General features: G+C 46.0%; 1 protein-coding gene across 1 annotated transcript in view; it reads right to left on the bottom strand.

Annotated features, from left to right (window-relative positions):
* Nucleotides 1-650: 650 nt before the first annotated feature.
* Nucleotides 651-20,073, bottom strand: part of LOC115144509 (serine/threonine-protein kinase LMTK1-like) — an 83,421-nt gene continuing 63,998 nt past the window's right edge. The window contains 9 exon segments of the mRNA XM_065002325.1: nucleotides 651-4,310; nucleotides 4,411-4,644; nucleotides 5,072-5,195; nucleotides 9,279-10,244; nucleotides 10,247-12,813; nucleotides 13,719-13,924; nucleotides 14,935-15,084; nucleotides 16,941-17,147; nucleotides 19,361-19,494. Coding sequence (XP_064858397.1) covers nucleotides 4,285-4,310; nucleotides 4,411-4,644; nucleotides 5,072-5,195; nucleotides 9,279-10,244; nucleotides 10,247-12,813; nucleotides 13,719-13,924; nucleotides 14,935-15,084; nucleotides 16,941-17,147; nucleotides 19,361-19,494 — 4,614 coding nt within the window. The 3' untranslated portion in view covers nucleotides 651-4,284.

Raw genomic sequence — 20,073 nt, forward strand, 5'->3', positions numbered from 1 at the left:
ACGACCAGGACACATCTTACTGACAGCATCCCTAAACTAGTCCTGGTCGTTTAAATCACGACCAGGACACATCTTACTGACAGCATCCCTAAACTAGTCCTGCTCCTTTAAATCACGACCAGGGCACATCTTACTGACAGCATCCCTAAACTAGTCCTGGTTGTTTAAATCACGACCAGGGCACATCTTACTGACAGCATCCCTAAACTAGTCCTGTTTGTTTAAATCACGACCAGGGCACATCTTACTGACAGCATCCCTAAACTAGTCCTGCTCGTTTAAATTTAAATCCTAAACAGTCCTGCTCGACCAGGACACATCTTACTGACAGCATCCCTAAACTAGTCCTGCTCGTTTAAATCACGACCAGGGCACATCTTACTGACAGCATTTCCAAACTAGTCCTGCTCGTTTAAATCACGACCAGGGACATCTTACTGACAGCATTTCCAAACTAGTCCTGCTCGTTTAAATCACGACCAGGGCACATCTTACTGACAGCATCCCTAAACTAGTCCTACTCGTTTAAATCACGACCAGGACACATCTTACTGACAGCATCCCCATACTAGTCCTGCTCGTTTAAATCACGACCAGGGCATATCTTACTGACAGCATTTCCAAACTAGTCCTGCTCGTTTAAATCACGACCAGGGCACATCTTACTGACAGCATCCCTAAACTAGTCCTGCTCGTTTAAATCACGACCAGGGCACATCTTACTGACAGCATTTCCAAACTAGTCCTGCTCGTTTAAATCACGACCAGGGACATCTTACTGACAGCATTTCCAAACTAGTCCTGCTCGTTTAAATCACGACCAGGGCACATCTTACTGACAGCATCCCTAAACTAGTCCTACTCGTTTAAATCACGACCAGGACACATCTTACTGACAGCATCCCCATACTAGTCCTGCTCGTTTAAATCACGACCAGGGCATATCTTACTGACAGCATTTCCAAACTAGTCCTGCTCGTTTAAATCACGACCAGGGCACATCTTACTGACAGCATCCCTAAACTAGTCCTGCTCGTTTAAATCACGACCAGGACACATCTAACTGACAGCATCCCTAAACTAGTCCTGGTCGTTTAAATCACGACCAGGGCACATCTTACTGACAGCATCCCTAAACTAGTCCTGCTCGTTTAAATCACGACCAGGGCACATCTTACTGACAGCATCCCTAAACTAGTCCTGCTCGTTTAAATCACGACCAGGGCACATCTTACTGACAGCATCCCTAAACTAGTCCTGGTCGTTTAAATCACGACCAGGGCACATCTTACTGACAGCATCCCTAAACTAGTCCTGCTCGTTTAAATCACGACCAGGGCACATCTTACTGACAGCATCCCTAAACTAGTCCTGGTCGTTTAAATCACAACCAGGGCAAGGCCTTACATTGCTCATCATCACATCCCTTTCGTCTCACTAGCCTGGGCACCAGGAGTGACATGAGAGGAGGCACAAACAGACTGGTACCCAGGCTGTAGTCTCACCACTAGTGGGTTAAAACAATCTAGATCAAATATCCTATGTTCCTATTTGCCCCAAGACTTCATTGAATACTTCTCTTTGGCAACAATAAAACATAAATACATGTACTTTTAACTCACTTCCAGGTAATTTCTTGATATTCTTAAAATGTAATTTTTCTTTTTTGAGATACAAAAATAGTCCATACAGACAGCGCTCTAGATAGATCTATGGATGCTAAACTATTACAGAATAGTAAATCCCTAGAAAGGCTAACAAACACTAAACAGAACACACTTACTGCATGAGTAATCTTTAAAACATAGAAATAGAATCTATGTAATTCCATATCTATGTTTTGAACTAAATTGACAACCTGGTTCTTTGAGGCTAAAGACTAGAGTGATATTAGCCTGGTCCCAGATCAGTTTGTACTGTCTTGCCTACCTACAGTATGGTCATTGGAGTAGGCAAGAGGGTACAAACGGACCTGAGACCATGCTACAGTGATTGGCTTATCAGGCTGGTATAGCAGGCTGATTGGACTGTATGCGTTCTTTGTTACAACCACATCCATCCCTTTTCATTTCTATAGCAACCATATTTTCACATACACAGCAGAGTCAAAAAGTCCATGAATTCAAAATGTATTTTCCATTGTTAAAGTCGTGAAAATACAATACACTGACTAATCCATGTGACATCACCGACCCCATTGACCACACAGCTGATCACAATACGTTAAGACCAAACCAGTTCTCGGTTCTGTAGTCTTCCAACAGTTATTTGATTATTTCATCTTCAACATGTTACCGAAGCCACTTGAAAATCATTTGTTTGTTCTTCCATTCTTTAAGTTGCATTTTAAAGTTTCATATTTCTTAAAAGTGAATATTTCATCAAAAGTTTCCTATATATAAAAAAAATGGATATGCTACTGTATCTATGGTATTAGTAAGCTTGTTGTACTTGTACTGCAGTTCCATTTTCAGAATCAGAATAAAAAAATGTTCTTTGATCGTATCACGAAGGATGTTCACCTCAAGAGTAGAAGACATATTACACAGTATGTGGTGCAGTGAAGCTCAACTCTGAGGGTAAGGACAGGCAGCTTACCCTCATCTGGGGAGAAGACCGAAACCAACATAAGCTGTGTTTATCCACCACTATCTGCATGCAAAGCACATTAATTTCAAGTCCTAAAAAAGGGAGTACAGCATTTATTCAAAGTCATCAATGATATTCCCTCAAAACTGACTTGGTGGATTCACACAATAGTTTAAGTCCAGGGATGTCTGTAAAAGAAACGAAACGGAGAAGGACATAGCTGAATATGTCCGATATTAACTCTCATTGGCTTGGCAAAGCGTTCTGCAACTGTTTGTCAGTCTGCACTAATGATAACGCCCCAGGCCTTCAGTGGGAGGGGAATAGTGACCCATACTGACAGATGGAGGGGAGTAGTGACCCATACTGACAGATGGAGGGGAATAGTGACCCATACTGACAGATGGAGGGGAACAGTGACCCATACTGACAGATGGAGGGGAACAGTGACCCATACTGACAGATGGAGGGGAATAGTGACCCATACTGACAGATGGAGGGGAGTAGTGACCCATACTGACAGATGGAGGGGAATAGTGACTCATACTGACAGATGGAGGGGAATAGTGACCCATACTGACAGATGGAGGGGAATAGTGACCCATACTGACAGATGGAGGGGAATAGTGACCCATACTGACAGATGGAGGGGAATAGTGACCCATACTGACAGATGGAGGGGAATAGTGACCCATACTGACAGATGGAGGGGAATAGTGACCCATACTGACAGATGGAGGGGAATAGTGACCCATACTGACAGATGGAGTGGAATAGTGACCCATACTGACAGATGGAGGGGAATAGTGACCCATACTGACAGATGGAGGGGAATAGTGACCCATACTGACAGATGGAGGGGAATAGTGACCCATACTGACAGATGGAGTGGAATAGTGACTCATACTGACAGATGGAGTGGAATAGTGACCCATACTGACAGATGGAGGGGAATAGTGACCCATACTGACAGATGGAGGGGAATAGTGACTCTGGCACACGTATTGGTGGAAATCACAAGGCCCATATACAGTGGTGGTCCGTCTCCTTTGAGAAAACACTAGAATTACAAAATTCTCCTTCAATCCTTATTTGTGATATTTTTATGAAGACGAGTTAACTCATGTCTCAAAGATATGTTCTTGGTATAGTCACTTTCAAACACTGATCCATTTGATGGAAAAAAACCTTCATTGTGTCCTTTCCTTAATTGCTTTTCACTCCCTCCGTCTCTGAGAGGGGTGTTCTGTAAATTGTGTCTTCTGTTTTGATATCTATGTTAAACAGTTGATCAATAAAATGATTGTCTGTCTTCCACGTAACAAGCGGTATTGTTGTGTGGTTCTCCATAACATGCTGATAATGAGTGTCTGTGGTGGCAAACGAGCAACACGTTTGGTCTTTAGTTTCTCTCTTTGTTCCCAAAAATACGTTGAATGCAACATATGTCTTTACCATCATTCAACATATATTCTTCTGTGTATATTACCATCATTTAGTATTTTATATATTCTCATCGGTGTTGATTCTCTGCTTTCACATCCGTTTTACAGACTCCGTTCAACAAGTGTTCATAAACAATCTGTCTTTTCAGAAAGATGATGTCCAAAAAAAGCACTAAACAAAAGTCGTGTTTAGAGGCTCAGACATGTTTATATGGTGCAGTTCCTGCAGTTTCTGGGTGGCTGTGTGGTTCTATAATACTGCATCCTCACTGCTCCCTGTACAGACAGACAGACAGAACGCGTCATTATCCACTATGTCAAATCCATACAATTATTTATCCTCAAGAAGTGTTTGTGCACTGTCACCAGGACCCACCTGGACCAGAGTCCACATCAGAGTCAGAGACGTGTGTGATGGAGAAGCGAGACACGTGGCTTGGGGAGACTGTGAAGCGGGAGTACCGCACTGCTGGTTTGGGCTCCGGGGCCTTAGAGGTGAAGGGCAGGCTGGGTACGGAGGGGGATGAGCCTGAGGAGGAGGCAGCCATCTTGGATGAGGAAGTTGGAATGGGCAAAAGGGGGAAGTCATCCTCCCACTCATACCCTGCACCTGGAGAGAGAGAGAGAGAGAGAGAGAGAGAGAGAGATAGGTAGGTGAAGGAAGAGAGAGAGAGGTAGGTGAAGGAAGAGAGAGAGAGAGGAAGGGAGAAAGGGAGAGAGATGGAGGTAGGTAGGTAGGTAGGGACAAAGGAAGAGCGAGAGAGGGAGGAACAGAGAGAGGAAGGGAGAAGGGATGAGAAAGAGAGAAGGGAAGAGAGAGAGGAAGAGCGAGAGAGGAAGGAAGAAAGGAAGAGAGAGAGGGAGAAGGGAAGAGAGAGAGGAAGGGAGAAAGGAAAAGAGAGCAGTTTTGACATATCTGCCAAATTATATTTTACACATCTAAACTCATAGATTTGAGAATGATTGTGAAATTAAATGCCGATTGACTTCAATCAATGTTTCAATGTAAGTAGTGGACTCTGGACGAGTGCACTTACTCTCTTCTGAGATATTTCCATCTGAGGAGTCATCAGAGGTCGGTTGTTTGACCAGTGAACCCTGTCCGCTGGTCTCAGCCCCTGGAGAGAACCCATGCTCAGCCAGCTCTTTAGTGGGACTCTGCTGGAAATGGACAGTACAGGTTACAGCTATGGCTAGTGTGCATTTCAAATTAATATACAGTAGACAGTATATACAAAACTATGTGGACACCCCATCAAATTACTGGATTCGGCAATTTCAACAACACTCGTCGTGGACAGGTGTATAAAATCAAGCACACAGCCATGCAATCTCCATAGACACATATTGGCAGTAGAAGGGGCCAGTCACTTCCAACGTGGCACCGTCATAAGATGCCACCTTTCCAACAAGACAGTTCATCAGGTTTCTGCCCTGTTAGAGCTGCCCCGGTCAACTGTAAGTGCTGTTATTGTGAAGTGGAAACGTCTAGGAGCAACAACGGCTCAGCTGCGAAGTAGTTGGCCACACAGTAGTTCACAAAACAGGACCGCCGAGTGTTGAAGCGTGTAGCGCGTAAGAAAAACCTTAGCCAAATACATTTAAACTCAGTTTTTCACAATACCTGACATTTATTCCTAGTTAAAATGTATTGTCTTAGGTCAGTTAGGATCACCACTTTATTTTAAGAATGTGACATGTCAGAATAATAGTAGAGAGAATGATCTATTTCAGCTGTTATTTCTTTCATCACATTCCCAGTGGGTCAGAAGTTTACATACACTCAATTATTATTTGGTAGCATTGCCTTTAAATTATTTAACTTGGGTCAAATGTTTCAGGTAGCCTTCTACAAGCTTCCCACAATAAATTGGGTGAATTCTGGCCCATTCCTCCTGACAGAGCTGGTGTAACTGAGACAGGTTTGTAGGCCTCCTTGCTCACACATGCTTCTTCAGTTCTGCCCACAAATGTTCAATGGGATTGATGTCAGGGCTTTGTGATGGCCACTCAAATACCTAGACTTTGTTGTCCTTAAGCCATTTTGCCATAACTTTGGAAGTATGCTTGGGGTCATTGTCCATTTGGAAGACCCATTTGCGACCAAGCTTTAACTTCCTGACTGATGTCTTGAGATGTTGCTACAATATATCCACATAATTTTCCTACCTCATGATGCCATCTATTTTGTGAAGTGCACCAGTCCCTCCTGCAGCAAAGCACCCCCACAACATGATGCTGCCACCCCCGTACTTCACGGTTGGGATGGAGTTCTTCGGCTTGCAAGCCTCCCCTTTTTTCCTCCAAACATAACGATGTTTATTATGGACATTTTTCCCCAAAAGTACGATCGTTGTCCTCATATGCAGTTGCAAACTGTTGTCTAGCTTTTTTATGGCGGTTTTGGAGCATTGGCTTCTTCCTTGCTGAGGGGCCTTTCAGGTTATGTTTATATAGGACTCATTTTACTGTGGCTATAGATACTTTTGTACCTGTTTCCTCCAGCATCTTCACAAGGTCCTTTGCCCTTGTTCTGGGATTGATTTTCACTTTTCGCACCAAAGTACGTTCATCTCTAGGAGACAGAACACGTCTTCTTCCTGAGCGGTATGACGGCTACGTGGTCGCATGGTGAAATACATCCACAGGAACACCTCCAATTGACTCAAACGATGTCAATTAGCCCATGAGAAGCTTCTAAAGGCACAGTCAACTTAGTGTATGTAAACTTCTGATCCACTGGAATTGTGATACAGTGAATTATAAGTGAAATAATTTGTCTGTAAACATTTGTTGGAAAATGACTTGTGTCATGCATAAAGTAGATGTCCTAGCTAACTTGCCAAAACTATAGTTTGTTAACAAGAAATTTGTGGAGTAGTTTAAAAACGGGTTTTAATGACTCCAACCTAAGTGTATGTAAACTTCCGACTTCAACTGTATATATACAGTTCAGTAGTATGTCTAGTTTAATTCAAGTTACCTAGGAACAATATCATGTCTGTGAATTAGATTTAATGAGAAAAGCAGAAAAACGAACTTAGTGAAGTACCGTAATGCAGCAACTACCCTTTAACTTGTTTCACCTCATCTGTGAGTGACACCTACTACCACTAAAAAAAACACCACCACCAAAACCACCACCAAAACCATTACCACCACCACCAAAACCATCACCACCACCACCAAAACCATCACCATCACCAAAACCATCACAACCACCAAAACCACCACCAAAACCACCACCGCCACCACCAAAACCATCACCCCCACTACCACCACCACCACCAAAACCATTACCACCACTACCACTACTAAAACCACAACTACCATCACCGCTCCCACTACCACCACCACTACCGCTACCACTACCACCACCATTACCACCTCTACCACCACCACCACCAAAACCATTACCAACACTACAACTACTAAAATCACAACCACAACCACCAATACCACTATTACTACCACTACCACCACCACTACTAAAACCATCACTACATCTACAACCACCACTACTATCACCACCACTTTTACCACTACCACCACCATCACTTTTACCACCACCACCACCACCACTACAACTAACACCACCACCACCACCACCCCTTTTACCACCACCACCACCACTACAACTAACACCACCACCCCTTTTACCACCACCACCACCACTACAACTAACACCACTACCACCACCACTATCCACCACCAACACCACTACCACCACTACCACCACCACCACCACCACCACCACCCATTTTACCACCACCACTACAACTAACACCACCACCACCACCACCCCTTTTACCACCACCACCACCACTACAACTAACACCACCACCCCTTTTACCACCACCACCACCACTACAACTAACACCACTACCACCACCACTACTTCCACTATAGCCACTACCAATACCACCAAAACTACTAACACCACTATCACCACCACTACGCTGCTACCATCACTATCCCCACTATCACCATGACCACCACCACCACTACTACTACCAGCACTCCCACCAATATCACTACGACCACTACCACCACTAATATCACCACCACTACCACCACTACTACAACCACTACCACCACCACTACTATCACAAACACCACCATGACCACCAGCACCACCACCACCACTACCACTACTACCACCACCAGTACCACCATTACCACTACCACCACTACTATCACAAACACTACCATGACCACTAATACTACAACAACCACCACTACAACCACAACCCCCACCATAACCAATACCACTATTACCACTACCACCACTAATATCACCACCACTACCACCACCATCACCACTACCACCACTACTACAACCACTACTATCACAAACACCACCATGACCACTACCACCACCACCACTACCACCACTACCACCACCATCACCACTACCACCACTACTACAACCACTACCACCACCACTACTATCACAAACACCACCATGACCACTACCACCACCACCACCACCACTACCACTACTACCACCACCAGTACCACCATTACCACTACCACCACTACCACCACCACTACTATCACAAACACTACCATGACCACTACCACCACCACTAATACTACAACAACCACCACTACAACCACAACCCCCACCATAACCAATACCACTATTACCACTACCAATACTACCATTATCACTACCAATACCACTTTTACCACTACCAATACTACTATTACCACCCGCAATACCACTATTACCACTACCAATACCACCATCACCACTACCAATACCACTATTACATCACCAATACCACTATTACCACTACCAATACTACTATTACCACTATCAATACCACTATTACCACTACCAATACTACTATTACCACTACTAATACTACTATTACCACTACCAATACCACCATCACCACTACCAATACCACTATTACCACTACCAATACTACTATTACCACTACCAATACCACTATTACCACTACCACCATCACCACTACCAATACCACTATTACCACCACCACCACCACCAATATCACAATTACCACCAATATCACTACCCACACTACCACCGCCACTACCATTATCATCACAAACACTACCATGACCACCACCACTGTCACAAACACTACCATGACCACCACCACCACTACCACAACTACCACCCCTCCCATCAGCACCACCACCACCACAATAATTACCACTCCTGCCACTACCACCACCATCACCACTACCACTACTACCACTACCCCTACTCACCTGGTCAAACAGGTAAATGGTGACGTCATCAAAAAAGGACACCACTTTCTTCTTGCGTTCCACCAGGTCATCAGCGAGCAACTCGGTGGTGAGCGGGGTGGGCATCTTCAGTAGACTACGTAGGTTATGAGCATCGCTACAGTCGCTCAACACAATGGGTACAGCATGGTTCTCCTCCCCGCTCTCCTCTCCTCCAATCTGCTCCTCCTGAACACTGTAACTGCTCAGCTCCTCGTCTGACTCACTGTCATCGGAGTCACCATCTACGTCCTCCTCGTCCGCCTCCACCCCATCCATGGGCAAGTCCCAGCCCAGACGGGGAGTCATCGGGGGGAGAGGAGGAGAAGGGGTGGAGGGAGGGAGAGGAGAGGAGAGAGGAGGGGTGGAGGGAGGGGGAGGAGAGAAGGAGAAGCGTCGACGCCGTGCGGGAGGACTGTTCTCTTCATCATTATCGTCCTTCTCGAGGGTCTCTGGCATTTTGGTAAATGCTTCTTCTAGGACGTCTACTGTTTCTAAGGCTTCAGACGAGTCCTCCATGTCCCTTTGCTCTCCTTCATCCTCTTCCCCCTTCTCCTTGGTACCAGAGTTGGTTTCAGTACTGCTGCTCCTCTGGAGTTCACCCAGGGCTTCCTCCATAGCCCCCACCACCTCTGCACCCCAGTCTCCCAGAGAAGAGTGTTTCTCCTGGGCAGGCCATCCTTCCGACCCTGCCTCTACTTCTCCAGAGAGAATGGAGGCCAGCTCTAGCTCTAGCCCCAGCTCTAGCCCTTCATCCTGGGTGCACTCTTCTGTCAGGCATGCTTCCATCTCTGGGTCTTCACTCTCCTCCAGAAGAGGAGCTGAGGTCTCCACTTCCTCCTCTTCTTCCTCCTCTATCTGAAGAGGGCTGAGTTCCCTCCTCTCTGTCAGCCTCTCTTCCACTTCTCCCTCCTCCACTCCTCCACTTTCATCACCCCCTACTTTGTCACCCCCTCATCCCTATAAAGACGTTCGTTCTCATTGTCAGAGAAGTAGGCAGAGTCCCTGTAAGGGTTCTTCTCACTTAGTGGGGTCAGACCGTTCTCTTTGTCTGTGGTCTGTGAGGCTGCTAGAGGCACATCTTCATCCAGGGTCGGTTCATCCTCATCATCCAGTGGGGCCACTTCGGCCTCCTCCCCCCCCTCCTCCCCCTCCTCATCCAGGCTGGTGTCCAGGACAGACTCCCCCAGTGGCTGTGTGAATGTCTCTGAGCCCCGAGGCTCATTGTGGGGCTCCTTGGGGACGAACTCTGGGCTCTCATTGTTCTCTGTGTCGTACCCACTGTCCATTGCCTTGGGGGAGGAGCTAGATGGGTGGGAGGAGCTGGAGGGGCTGAAAGCTTCGCAGGTGGAGCCGACTGCTGAAGGCATCAGGTCCATGGAGGCCATGGAATTGGGGGTTCCCACCTGCTTCTGCAGGGACTTGAGGGGACAGCCCAGGGGAGGGGAAGCGTTAGGGTCCCCAACCGACGTCTCGTCGGCGAAGATCTCCGAGGTCGAGTCGGTGATGTCATCGTCTTCATCGTCGTCGGTGCAGCAGTCGGAGATGTCCACTAGACTAATGCTGGAGCAGTGGTCTCTGTCTAAGCAGCTGTCTAACGAATGGCTCAGCTCTGACTCTTGCTCGACCATGGGGACTAGGTCAGGAACATTCACTGAGGAGAGGGTCAGAATCTTAGTCAGAGTCACACCCTCTGGTTTAGGGTCTGTGAGAACACCTTTGTCTTCCGTACTAACCTCTTCCTTATGGTGTATTGAAAGGGTATCGTCCATAGTGATGTCAACATATTGCTCAGAGTGGTTTAGAGGGGTTGTGCTGGTCTTAGTGTTGTGCGTTAGGATTGGTTTAGGACCTCCCGGTGCTGGCGACAGATTCACACTCTCTTCCTCGTTGTTGGGTATGTCTACAATCTTATCGCTGTAGTCGTCCCGGGTGTAGTTCCGCACCACTAAGCCTGTGAGGGGGTCGACGAAATGAGAGTGGCAGCACTCGATGGGTGGCGGCTCTACGTCCCTCTCCCCTTCCCCCTTGTGGCACAAATAGATGTAGGTATTACAGGCGTCCCCTGAAGTAACCAGGGCATGATGGTTCCCCAGGACTAGACTGCCACTATCATTAGCCGAAGCAGTTGTAGCCTCCAGGTAGTCTATGGGTTTAACTGCAGCAGAGACAGAGGAGTGGAAGGTCAGGCAGTGCTCTTCAGGCCACGAGTCCTCTATGTCGGTAGTGGGCATAGTGTAGTGGAAGTCTTCATAGAGATCCTGTAGTTGTCTACAGCCAGCCTGTCCACTACGGCCAAGGCTTAGACCCAGGCCTAGACTGTTAGCGGAGGGGTTGGAGAGGTTACTACTGCTGCTCCTCAGCCTCTCTGAGAATATATCCTCTTCTTCATCTGAGTCGTTGCCCCGGTGACAGATGAAGAGGGCCTCTTCTGACGCCATAGTGATGCTGACTGAGTGGGCGTGGTCTGGCATGGTCGGCGTGGTTTTACTCAGAGAACCCATCATGTCATAGTAGCCGCCAGTGACGCTACTCATCCCAATAACGGAGCCTGGGCCCTGGGTTGTCTCCAAGTAGGGGTCGCCTACCCCAAAAGGAGGACCGCCATCCTGGAGATGGGTGCTGATGGAGGGAGATATCCCCAGAGGGTTGTCCAGTTCTCCCAGGGCCTGACGCAGGCTACGGGACCCCCAGCTCTCCAGATGGGGCTTGGGGGGAGAGTGTTCCCGCCCCATCAGGTAATGCTGGTCCATCCCCAGACCCATGTGGTGGCCTATGCCCATGGAAGGTGAATGTTCGTAGTAGTACCCCCCGTCCTGGTCCTTGTAGGAGACGTAGTGACCAGCCTCCCATGGTCTCATGGGGCTGGAGTCAGAGACATGGGGCTCCATTGTCAGGGAGATGTCAGAGTTATACGCTCCAACACCCCCATCTTTACAGACGTCTGCCGACCAGTAGGAGTCTACAGGCTTGGAGTGGGCCTGGGGGGGACCCATCCCCATCATACACTCCCCTGAGTCTGCACTGCCACTGCTGGTCAGGAAGCTCCCGTGGCTGCCCTGGTAGTCTGGGCTGTAGGAGTACATGGTGTAGTCCACGCCAGGCTCCTCCATGCGGATGTAGTACTCAGAGCTCACTGAAGGACAACGGGCGCTAAGCACCGGCACCACCCCGACCCCGACCCCAGAAACATGCAGCGTCTTGTGCTCATAGTAGGAAGGGGACACTCCCAGAGCGAGACCCTCCATCTCCACCCCACCACTGCCCCCCACCATTCCACCTGGGTAGTATAGGTCCTGACAGTGGTGGTTGACGACCCCCAGGGTACCGCTGGAGGATGAGGCAGCGTGGTGGTAAGGCTGCTCCGACCCGATCCCTGCCTGGGTCTGCTCCCACTTGTACTGGAAGTTCAGACCGTGGCTGGTCTCTGTCACGGTCAGTATATCATCTCCTGATTCGCTGTGGTATCCGTCACCTCCAGAGAACTGCTCCAACAGAGGGAAGGAGGAGGGGAGGTCTGCAGACAGACAGACAGACAGACAGACAGACAGACAGACAGACAGACAGACAGACAGACAGACAGACAGACAGAACAGACAGAACCAGACAGAACCAGACAGACAGAACCAGACAGACAGAACCAGACAGACAGAACCAGACAGAACAGAACCAGACAGACAGACAGACAGAACCAGACAGACAGATACTTTGTTAATTCCCAAGGGGACATTTTACATCAAACAACAGCAGAGCTTAATGGAACATTTTATCGCTGCTCTTTCTCTGTCATATCCATTAATATGCTATTAACATACTGTATAATGTGTCATAAAAATCTAGAATATCCTCAGTACAAATATCAGCATTTCTGCATCTCACCAGTAGAAACGGGCCATCTACTTTTCCTAGTTGTAAGCAAACCACACTATCCAAGAATTCATAGCACCTTAGTAGGGCTCCCGTCAGGCTGTAGTCTTTACAAAGCCAGGGATAATACTAAACCTAGATATCCTGTTATGTCCTTGTATAGAGGAACATTGTTGAGACAAGTTCAATGGCTCTCTTGAACAAGGACAGAAGTATCTACTCATCCTAGCTTGATTGTACAATTGGCAAAACAAAGTCCACAATAGTTGCTACAAAACATGACTCCATACATTTTTATATCAGGCAGCAGGCTCAATCAACCGATGACGCACTCCTGGCGCGAAAATAAAAACAAATACTGCTATTGTGCATAATTCCATCTGAAACACCCACTCGTCAATCAAAATGATGTAGGGAGACTGGAAAAACACCCAGTGACCAGTGGTGAAGTTTCCCTTTAATAAACTAAAGTGATACTGAAAAGAGACGATTCTGTTTTCTTCTGAGACGCACAACGTGTGCGAGACATAAAAAAGTGGCCTGAACATGACGTACCAGTGGCCAGGGCTCCGGCCCCGTGATGAAGGCTGCTGCTTCGTTGGTCGGCGTTGGGGTTGGGACGCAGGGAGTTCCAGCGTCTCTCGAAGTCCTCCTCGGCCTCGCTGGCCCCCTTGGCACACAGGTAGCTGAGTAACAGGTGGACCTCCTCTGTATTGGGCCTCTGGTCTGGTTGGAGCCAGCAGAACTGCATCACCTCATACCTGGTGACAAGCGAGAACACAAACCACAATAACCATTACAACAATCATGGGATACATGTAGGAAGATATAATGAACCACAAATTCATCTATTAGCTGTGGCTAAAAGTTGTGCATTTGGGAATAGGGTTCCATTTAGCAACAGGGTTCCATTTAGCAACAGGGTTCCATTTAGCAACAGGGCTCCATTTAGCAACAGGGCTCCATTTAGCAACAGGGTTCCATTTAGCAACAGGGCTCCATTTAGCAACAGGGTTCCATTTAGCAACAGGGCTCCATTTAGCAACAGGGTTCCATTTAGCAACAGGGTTCCATTTAGCAACAGGGTTCCATTTAGCAACAGTGTTCCATTTAGCAACAGGGTTCCATTTAGCAACAGGGTTCCATTTAGCAACAGTGTTCCATTTAGCAACAGGGTTCCATTTAGCAAACAGGGTTCCATTCTACACCTGCATTGCTTGCTGTTTGGGGTTTTAGGCTGGGTTTCTGTACAGCACTTTGAGATATCAGCTGATGTACGAAGGTCTATATAAATACATTTGATTTGATTTGATGCAAATGAAATGTGAAGAAAATGAAAACCACCACAGAGCATCTGCATTTTTATTGGAATCCATTGATGAGATGAGGAATCAATTCTTACCCTATGAGAGATGGGGTTTATATTACCTCCCCCATCTTCAGAGATAACGAGATCGGATCCATTTTGTTTTTCGCATCATCACATCAGTCATATTTATGTATGCGCACCCTATTCTCTATTTAGTGTGCTACTTTTGAACAGAGTCATGTGCTCTGGATAGGGAACACAGCGCCGTTTGGGACACAGCATATGATGTCTGTCTCACCGAGCCACTAGAATGAGAAGATATTGATGGGACATAGAGCGAGAGCCCCAGATTACTTATTAAGGTTTAGAACGATAAAAGGTAAGATTGTTTGTGGTGTGTGTGTGTGTGTGTGTGTATGTGCCCCTGTGTTGCTCCCTTGTGTGCGTACGTGCGTGACTTACCAGCGCTCTGCCAAGGGTATTTTGAGCAGGGGCTTGGGCAGTCTGAGTTGCTGTTCCCTCACGGTGTAGGTTAACACCTGTCTGTCTGAGTACTGTCTGTACGGCTGGTTCCCCAACTCAAATAACTCCCAGATAGTCACTCCCAGAGACCTGAGAGAGAACAGAAAGACCAAAGAAACCCACTCAACATGACACTATAGAATCACGGAGAAGAACAACACGTGAAGCATAACCACCAATATTTATTGGGAAAAACATTTGGAAAATATATCTACGGGGTTCACAGAAGGACAAAAAGGACAGTGGATTTACAGAGTGGTTTAAATGGACACGTAAAAGGAGATTTATGATTTGTCAATAACTCAATGACCAACCCCTCAGCCCCCCCCCCTGATAACAATAGGTTTTGCTGTGAACCCCAAATTACGTTCACATATTTTATGGTGTCGGTTTCCAGATAGGGACATTTTTCCGGATACAGAATCAGCCAAGTCCTAGACTAAAAAGCATTGAGGTTGTTCATAGTCGAGGATTTGGCTGAATGTGAGTCAGGGAAACTGGCCCATAGGGTTGAATGTGTAATACTAGATAATTGGGTTCTGAATGCTATCTCTACCATGATCTCCGTAATCAAACACACTATTCAAGCGTTGCAAGTTCCGTGCTCTACCAACTGAGCTCTCTCCACCAGAAGGTTGCCATGGACTACCCATACTGACTGATTGGTTAATTAAATCATTCATTACCAGACGTTGCTCTGTTTGCTCTGGTCTACCACCAGATGGTTGCCATGGACTACCCATACTGACTGATTGGTTAATTAAATCATTCATTACCAGACGTTGCTCTGTTTGCTCTGGTCTACCACCAGATGGTTGCCATGGACTACCCATACTGACTGATTGGTTAATTAAATCATTCATTACCAGACATTGCTCTGTTTGCTCTGGTCTACCACCAGATGGTTGCCATGGACTACCCATACTGACTGATTGGTTAATTAAATCATTCATTACCAGACGTTGCTCTGTTTGCTCTGGTCTACCACCAGATGGTTGCCATGGACTACCCATACTGACTGATTGGTTAATTAAATCATTCATTACCAGACGTTGCTCTGTTTGCTCTGGTCTACCACCAGAAGGTTGCCATGGACTACCCATACTGACTGATTGGTTAATTAAATCATTCATTACCAGACGTTGCTCTGTTTGCTCTGGTCTACCACCAGATGGTTGCCATGGACTACCCATACTGACTGATTGGTTAATTAAATCATTCATTACCAGACGTTGCTCTGTTTGCTCTGGTCTACCACCAGATGGTTGCCATGGACTACCCATACTGACTGATTGGTTAATTAAATCATTCATTACCAGACGTTGCTCTGTTTGCTCTGGTCTACCACCAGATGGTTGCCATGGACTACCCATACTGACTGATTGGTTAATTAAATCATTCATTACCAGACGTTGCTCTGTTTGCTCTGGTCTACCACCAGATGGTTGCCATGGACTACCCATACTGACTGATTGGTTAATTAAATCATTCATTACCAGGCGTTGCTCTGTTTGCTCTGGTCTACCACCAGAAGGTTGCCAATGACTACCCATACTGACTGATTGGTTAATTAAATCATTCATTACCAGACGTTGCTCTGTTTGCTCTGGTCTACAACCAGATGGTTGCCATGGACTACCCATACTGACTGATTGGTTAATTAAATCATTCATTACCAGACATTGCTCTGTTTGCTCTGGTCTACCACCAGATGGTTGCCATGGACTACCCATACTGACTGATTGGTTAATTAAATCATTCATTACCAGACGTTGCTCTGTTTGCTCTGGTCTACCACCAGATGGTTGCCATGGACTACCCATACTGACTGATTGGTTAATTAAATCATTCATTACCAGACGTTGCTCTGTTTGCTCTGGTCTACCACCAGAAGGTTGCCATGGACTACCCATACTGACTGATTGGTTAATTAAATCATTCATTACCAGACATTGCTCTGTTTGCTCTGGTCTACCACCAGAAGGTTGCCATGGACTTCATCTATGAGTTCTGGAGCGATCCAACGCAGGGGCACGTACATCTGGTCTGACGTCTCAAAGTAGTCCTCTTTGTACTTGTTGTGTGACAGGCCGTAGTCTCCGATCTTCACTGTGACGTCAGCGGTCAGCAGGCAGTTTCTCAGGGCCAGGTCACTGCGGGGGGGGGAAGACAGAGAACACATTTGTACATTAGAGGATAACTGATTGATGGCTATGCATAACAGTCAAGGTATCACGGTGACACCACGCATGGGTAGCCTGACATGTTCAACACTGTACTAAAAGTCTTACAGAAATTCAGTCAATAAATGTCATACATCGTTACTTATCAATTCGAACCGTTCCTAATAATGATATATGTCATTGAGCAGACAACTTATAATCATCCGTGCATACATTTTACGTATCGTTAGCCCTATCCTGGCATAGCAACCACCATCACAATCCTGGCATAGCAACCACCATGCCCTACCGATTGAACCATATGAGACCTCATTCCTCATTAAGTGGATGTTGTAGACATCAGTGAAAGGAAGAGCAGGGGTCACTCTGGAGAGAAGGGTCCCCCCCTGCAACAAAATCACTGATGCTGGAGTCTATAAAGAGGCACTCAGGCAGCACCAGGATATTGTTACAGGAAGAAACCAACAGGAACCAGGAAGAAGAGCCAACCAATCACAGCTGCAGGATTCTGGTAAACTAGCCTCAACCCAGCCATTCTAGGTTTCTCCAGAAGGAGAATACGGTGACTACTCGGTAACAGTCGTCAGGGTGGTATCAGTGTCATACAACGGCATTGAGTGGTTTGTAGTATAACAAGTACAACTTGTGTCTGTATCTATGTAACTGTATATATATACACAACACCTATGTATTTACACCCTTTGACTTTTTACACATTTTGTTACATTACAAAATGTAATAAATTGTTTTTTCCCCCTCATCAATCTACACACAATACCCCATAATTACAAAGCAAAAAACTGAAATATCACATTTACGTTACGTAGACTCTTTATTCAGTACATTGTTGATGCACCCTTGGCAGCGATTACAGCGGCGAGAGTTTTTTTTGGGTTTGACGCTACAAGCTTCGCACACCTGTATTTGGGGAGTTTCTCCCATTCTTCTCAGCAGATCCTCTCAAGCTCTGTCAGGTTGGATGGGGAGCGTCGCTGCACAGCCATTTTCAGATCTCTCCAGAGATGCTCGATCGGGTTCAAGTCCGGGCTCTGGCTGGGCCACTCAAGGACATTCAGAGACTTGTCCCGAAGCCACACCTGCATTGTCTTGGCTGTGTGCTTAGGGTCATTGTCCTGTTGGAAGGTGAACCTTTGCCCCAGTTTAAGGTCCTGAGCGCTCTGGAGCAGGTTTTCATCAAGGATCTCGCTGTTCTTTGCAGCAATCATCTTTGCCTCGATCCTGACTAGTCCCCCAGTTCCTGCCTCTGAAAAACATCTCCACAGCATGATGCTGCCAACACCATGATTCACCATAGGGATGGTGTCAGCTTTCCTCCAGACATGATGCTTGGTATTCAAGTAGTTCAGTCTTTGTTTCATCAGACCAGAGAATCTTGTTTCTCATGGTCTGAGAGTCTTTGGGTTCCTTTTGGTGCCTATCATGTGCCTTTTGCCTAGGAGTGGTTTCCGACTGGCCACTCTACCATGAAGGCAAGATTGGTGGAGTGCTACAGATATGGTTGTCCTTCTGGAAGATTCTCCCATTTCTGCAACTTTTAATGTTGCAGAAAGGTGTTGGTACCCTTCCCCAGATCTGTGCCTTGACCTCATGGCTTGGTTTTTGCACTGACATGCACTGTCAACTGTGGTACCTTATATAGACAGGTGTGAGCCTTTCCAAATCATGTCCAATCAATTGAATTTACTACAGGTGGACTCCAATGAAGTTGTAGAAACATCTCAAGGCTGATCAATGGAAACAGGATGCACCTGAGCTCAATATAGAGTCTCATAGCGAATGGTCAGAATACTTATGTAATTAAGTATTTCTCTTTTATTTTTTTACACATTTGCTAAAATTTCTAAAAAACTTTTTTCACTTTGTCATTATGGGGTATTGTGTGTAGATTGCTGAGGATTCTTTTATATGTTTTAATCAATTTTAGAATAAGGCTGTAACATAAAAAAAGGGAAGAGTCAAGGGGTCTGAATACTTTCAAAAGTCACTGTATATAAACCAAGGATAGGGGTCAGAACTAAAATAAGTCTCTGACTTCCTGGTCACGTTTTCTGTATGTACTGTGTGTATATGTATATTGTTGTTTTACTGATGAATGAAAATCAATCAATCAGTCAATCAATCGACAGTTCGTGGCAGAGACAGATAAACGGAGCGACACACACCTGTGTATGAAGTTGTGTTTGTGCAGGTGCAGGAGTCCTGAGGCGATCTCACAGGCCATCCTCTGCAGGATCAGGGGTTCAGGGGTCATTGTGTCTGAAGCCCGACAGCCCCGCAGGTACCCTTTCACATCTCCCTGGTGACATGAGGACATGTGGTGGAGATCAGAGTTGGAGTCAATCCCATAATAATTCCAGTCTAATTCCACAAGTTTACTCATGAAAAAGATGTGAAGAGAAATGGAATGTCAGTATACTTCCTGAATTGACTAGAATTTAAAGGGGATTGACCCCCACCCTGGTGGATATATAGCAGAGATACTATAGATATTGACACAGTTATAGTATATAAAGGGTGATGCTTACACAAATAGTTACACTACAATTAGGTCTCGAGTTACTATAGGCTGAAGGGCTTTTTGGAAGTGAAAACAGTGTAGATAGGTAGTCAATGAGTGCAGTTACAGTTGAAATCGGAAAGTTTACATACACCTTAGCCAAATACATTTAAACTAAGTTTTTCACAATTCCTGACATTTAATCCTAGTAAAAATGTCCCTGTTTTAGGTCAGTTAGGATTACCACTTTATTTTAAGAATTTGAAATGTCAGAATAATAGTAGAGACAATGATTTATTTCAGCTTTTATTTCTTTCATCACATTCCCAATGGGAGAAGTTTACATACACTCAATTAGTATTTGGTAGCATTGCCTTT

Source organism: Oncorhynchus nerka, linkage group LG16 (genome assembly GCF_034236695.1).
Source record: "Oncorhynchus nerka isolate Pitt River linkage group LG16, Oner_Uvic_2.0, whole genome shotgun sequence".
Taxonomy (NCBI): Eukaryota; Metazoa; Chordata; class Actinopteri; order Salmoniformes; family Salmonidae; genus Oncorhynchus; species Oncorhynchus nerka.